This window comes from Armigeres subalbatus, chromosome 3 (assembly GCF_024139115.2).
Source record: "Armigeres subalbatus isolate Guangzhou_Male chromosome 3, GZ_Asu_2, whole genome shotgun sequence".
Taxonomy (NCBI): Eukaryota; Metazoa; Arthropoda; class Insecta; order Diptera; family Culicidae; genus Armigeres; species Armigeres subalbatus.
The window spans coordinates 171,127,795-171,133,067 of NC_085141.1; the positions used below are offsets into that span (position 1 = coordinate 171,127,795).

The 5,273-nt window shown below is 40.1% G+C and overlaps 1 protein-coding gene across 1 annotated transcript; it reads right to left on the bottom strand.

The window, feature by feature from the left end:
- Positions 1-534: 534 nt before the first annotated feature.
- LOC134224418 (adipokinetic hormone/corazonin-related peptide-like) lies at positions 535-4,885 on the bottom strand. The gene is made up of 3 exons (XM_062703757.1): positions 4,795-4,885; positions 856-1,051; positions 535-775 (listed from the first exon to the last, which is right to left on the bottom strand). The coding sequence occupies exons 1-3, from the start codon at positions 4,806-4,808 to the stop codon at positions 650-652; spliced, it is 336 nt and encodes a 111-aa protein (XP_062559741.1). The 5' UTR covers positions 4,809-4,885; the 3' UTR covers positions 535-649.
- Between the last annotated feature and the right edge of the window lie 388 nt (positions 4,886-5,273).

A 5,273-nucleotide genomic window follows, 5' to 3' on the forward strand; every position in this document is an offset into this window, starting at 1 on the left:
TTGCGTGGGTGAACTGTAGCTCATAAAAAACCGTTATAAAAGTCCTATGTAAATTAGCATAATTAGAAATTTTGAATGCTAACTAAGTGTCCATTCACAAATTACAAAACGCTCAAAGCGCTATGCCTCATACAAGAGTTGTTATGATTAGGTCATGTGGGAGTTACAGATTGGCATACATCCCCACACTGGGACAAAGCCGCCTCGCAGCTTAGTGTTCATTAAGCACTTCCACAGTTATTAACTGCGATATTTCTAAGCCAAGTTACCATTTTTGCATTCGTATATCATGAGGCTAACACGATGATACTTTTATGCCCAGGGAAGTCGAGACAATTTCCAATCCGAAAATTGCCTAGACCGGCACCGGGAATCGAACCCAGCCACCCTCTGCATGGTCTTGCTTTGTAGCCGTGCGTCTTACCGCACGGCTAAGGAGGGCCCCGCTTATTCAATTAATGTTATACAAATTTGAGAATAATTAGGCACTATACGTATCACCTTTTCTGCGTGATATTAAAATAGAACACTTCGTTTCAAAATAGTTCAATAATATAATATTATGTTATCATTTTGCTTTGCCGATTTATTTCAAGACGTCAAATCCAACCAACCATTATAGTAAATAATCCATGCACGTAAAATCCGTTTACAAGCGTCCGTTCGAGAATAGCTGAAGGTTTCCACTACCATTGTTCTCCATTGAAGTATCATCGTTCTGTATACTCTTCATTAGCGCTCTGGCCTCACACATCGTGAGGTGTTGAATGTTTTTCTGAAAAACCAAAAAAAAAATGCATTTTACAAAAAACTCCCACGCCTGTTGGAGCGTTAAAGTATGCTTCCGGTTCCTACCGTCACGGCAGCACACAGATTCGTAACCGAACGCCACACGGCAGCACATTCGCTCGTCGGTTGAGCAGCTTCCCCTAGTGATCGCTTACCGGCGTTCCAGTCGCGCGAAAAAGTAACTTGTGCGCAAGTAAGCGTGGATGTCAACACCATGCAAAGCACAACGAAGCAGATGAGCTTTTGGCTGAGAGTGTTTCGCCTGTTCGGGGTGAAAAACGGAAATGGTGAAAGTTCATGTTGGTATGCTTAAAGTTGTAATTTGGTGAGGTTTAATGTAGAAAACAAGTTTCACAACGGCATTTTTCTGTGTGTTCTGTAAAATCGGCACATTTAATGTCGGATTACTTGAAGAATATTGCTAATGCCGAAGAGCAAATTGCATAAGGACTAAAAACTACCTTGCAGAAATTTTTTTAGAGTGCTAAGTTCATTCGCGAAAACCCTTTTCCTAGCCATTTTTGAACGCGTTTCATTATTATTGTAAATATTGTAAATATTGTAAACACAAACAATTTCATAATTTTTGTGCATCAAAAATACGAATATATTGTTAGCTTTAAACTGAAGAGTCAAATTAAATAGAGATGAGCCAGCCTGCAAATCTGTATAATAAAGACAACAAAATATAAAATAGAAATACATATGTACTTTAAATATAAAAATACAGTTTTATAAAAATACATATGCATTATCGGATCACTTGAGCTTTTTTTTTGCTCACGAGACTCACTGTTTTCCTGCACTGTATTTTGATTTCCCCTATTTTTGCTACGTAGGGTATACGGCTCAAACCTTAGCCTTTTATGCTGTTGAGGACATTTATCGTTGTAAATCTTCTTCTAATAAATACCATATTTCTAATCGAAATTTTATTTTGTGATATTACACTTGATACACAGTATAAGAAAAGTCCAACCCCGTACTGCTTACCGTTTTTAATTAAATTGAGTTTTAAAAACTTCTTCGTATGCTTTCCCGTGGATATTTTTTCGATTATTATCTTGCTGCTTCTTCTTCATGCAACATCAAAGCGCCAATAAGGATGGGCCTATTTAGGCGGACGAACGTAAGGTGATTGAAGGTGTTCAGAATACAGACAGTGAGGGTCCAGATATCGGAGGAGATAACAACATCAGTTCAGCGGATGGTGGAACTCAACTAGTCCCTCCTTGTGCGAATGAAGGGATGCCACCCAGCCAATCAAAAACAATAAAGGAGCTGGTAAGGTAAGGTATCGAGCTTGAGCTTGATTGACTGCTCGTAGTTGCTACTCCATTATGACCAGATCAGCTGTTCTTGCACAGGGAACCAACAGATGTTTGCTTGGGACTAGCACTGGTGATCTCATTTGTTAGGTCATACTGGCGCCTGCCACGTGAGAATGCAAGTCAATGTAGGGAAGGGGGAGGAAATGATGATGCAACCACTCGCCCACTGCAAGCCGAATATACCTCTGCACTTGCCCCGAGTTCATGCGGAATTTGTTGGAATTTTGGGTTAGGTTCGAGAGGCAGAGGTTCGTCTTGGTTAACGAGCTGCCAATGTGATAGATAGGAGAAAGCCACTGATGGAATTTCTAATTGGATGTAGGAAACGAGCTCTATAGTTCATTTCCAATTATAGCAGATTACCCAAGTTGAAGGTATAGGAATAGTAATGGAAACGGAATGGAAATCCATTTCCAGTTCTAGCGATTGCTAGAACATGATAAATATAGAGAAAGATACAAAGTAGGAGAATGGAACGGACATGGGATTGAACTCACGACCTCCTGCTTATGAGGCAGAAGCAGTAGCCATATGACTACCAAGCCCGCTAGGAGCTGGTAAGGTAAAGTATCGGTGCTAAACTCTTCAAAGTGAGTCCGAAAAGGTGACCACTTGTCTGCAAAGACTGATAATCAGAATCCGGGAAACAGAAAAGCTGCCGGAGGAGTGGTAGGAAGGAGCCATATGTCCAATCTGAAAGAAAGGCAACAAGCTGGAGTGTGAAAACTGTCACCAATGGTAAATTACTCTGTGTTAAGCTACGGAAAACTTTCAAGACTGATTAAAGCAATGATCGTTCACACCGCGAAAATCAGACGACTGCGGTGGGCCGGGCACGTAGCCAGAATGTCGGACAGTAACCCGGTGAAAATGGTTCTCGACAACGATCCGACGGGCACAAGAAGGCGAGGTGCGCAGCGGGCAAGGTGGATCGATCAGGTGGAAGATGACTTGCGGACCCTCCGTAGACTGCGTGGTTGGCGACGTGTAGCCATTGACCGAGCCGAATGGAGAAGACTCTTATATACCGCACAGGGCACTTCGGCCTTAGTCTGAATAAATAAATAATAATAAAGCAATGATGGGTGGTGTAGAAGATTGTGTGAAGATTTCGAACGAACACTTCAGAGAAAACACATCATGGGTGTTGTATCAGTGGTCCCGAAATCGAGGTAGCAGCCCAGATTACTATTAGCACTATATTACTCGTTTTCGACTCTATTCGGGGTATTAGAGCCAACATACAGCGTGTTACCGTTTTAGTCGCACGTACCCGTTTGCCTAGGTGATGGACTCGAATTCACTAACGACCACCAAAAACGATACCAGTAGAAAAATTCGGAAACGCATAATGACAGAAGATCATACTTACTTGGCCGCCGCCAGATCAAAATAGATCTTGCCATCATAGTGTATAAGTATAGTAGTTTTCTATGGAGACAAGACCTGGACAAACCTTGTGCAGAATAAACGCGCACTTACAATCTTTGAATCGAAAGTGTTACTAATAATTATGGGTGGCAGATAAAAGACGATACATGGAGGAAGTGAATGAACCATTGATTGCACCAACTATTAGTGGACTCATCCTTTTCTCTCAAGCCCAACTGGAGTTCGTGTTCAACAAAATATCTCTTCAAGTCATTCTTATGGTAAAGCTGTTCAAAATACAAACTAATAACAACCTCAATGCAATTCGTATTTTCAGAGGCACTAAATTAGCATTAGAAATTCAAAAAAAAAACATAGGTGTTGTATGAGAAGTAGCTTTACTTCCATCCGTTACCATCAAAGATTTTGATTTGAGACTAATCACTTTCTCTTATATGGAGGCAAGGCACTCTCCAACAGTCCTGACGAATGCTTTGGAAAAGGGAAGAATTGTCAGTTGGACACCTACTTAAGAAAGATGCAAAGAACTTTACGACCTTTCATAGGTGCCACGGGAGGATTTGGAATTGTTAGTAAAAGGTGTACTGCCCATAAATGCATAACATAATTTATTGGCAGTATAACAACAGTAGGAATCGTTTTAAATAAACTTGAAACACAGAAAGAACTAAGACAGAAAAGATGAAAGGTATGAGCCTGGGATTGAACCCATGACCTCCGAAGCGGTAGCCACAAGACCACCGAACTCGGCACCTCGCATTGTCAGAGACACATATCTAAAAAAATGAGCAACGGACAACTGTCGACTTTTTTTCGGAATCGCGCCGTCATTTCGTGGAAATATCCAACTTTTCCTTGTTCTCCGTAATAACCCTATTACAGTGAACTTTCACTCACTCGATATTGATGGAACCATAGAGTAAAGGAGGTACGACTTTGAAATTAGTATGAGGAAACTGATCTGAGTCGCCAAGATTTACATTCAATTAGCGGACATATTGAGCTATATAATATCTAGCAAAGAAACGGGATTACTTTAATTTATTTTGGAGAAAATAAATGTTTCCCTACTACACATTTTACGTTGAAACGACTAAAAGAATTTGAAAAAAAACTCAAATTCTTCTAGAGGAACAGTTCCTGAACAAACATCAATTGCATGATAGCTATTTTTTCATATTTCTTCATTTCAAACACGACAATTCCATAGAAACTTCACTTTAGAATCTGTTAAAATAATCCGACTAACGGAACCACTTAGAACATACAGTATTTTAATCACCTTAGAGAACACATTTTCCTAGAAAACTAGCAGTAGAAATTGTATGAAATATGTCTGATTATGTTATCACGTATCGCAGGTGGACTTGCTCAACACAACTGATGTTATCCTGAAATCAATCGGTCCTTTTATATTCGAAAGTACGAATGTTTTCCACTGCAACCTTTTCCTATTGTTTGCGATTTGTTTATTTTTTTCCTCTTTTTCGATGGCGAGGGTGTCAACCATATTTCATTATGATAAAATATGTAAATATGTACCGTCAACCTTCGGCTGGAGCAAAGGGGGAAAATCTTCCGTGGGAAACTGGACCCATGATGTTTGCCACCAACCAATGCGAGTATAATCGATATGGACATCCAATGAAGGATCAAAGCAGAGGCAGCTTCCCACTGGTGCGTACAGATATTTTAAATGGAAGGAAATGTGATATCCAAACTTTGATTAACAAGCTATTTATAGAATCACGCGAATTATTT

Excerpts from the sequence above, each read along its gene's own strand:
- LOC134224418 (XM_062703757.1), bottom strand. Across the intron at positions 776-855 it reads ATCTGTGTGCTGCCGTGACG|AAAAACATTCAACACCTCAC; the intron begins GTAGGAACCGGA and ends TTGGTTTTTCAG.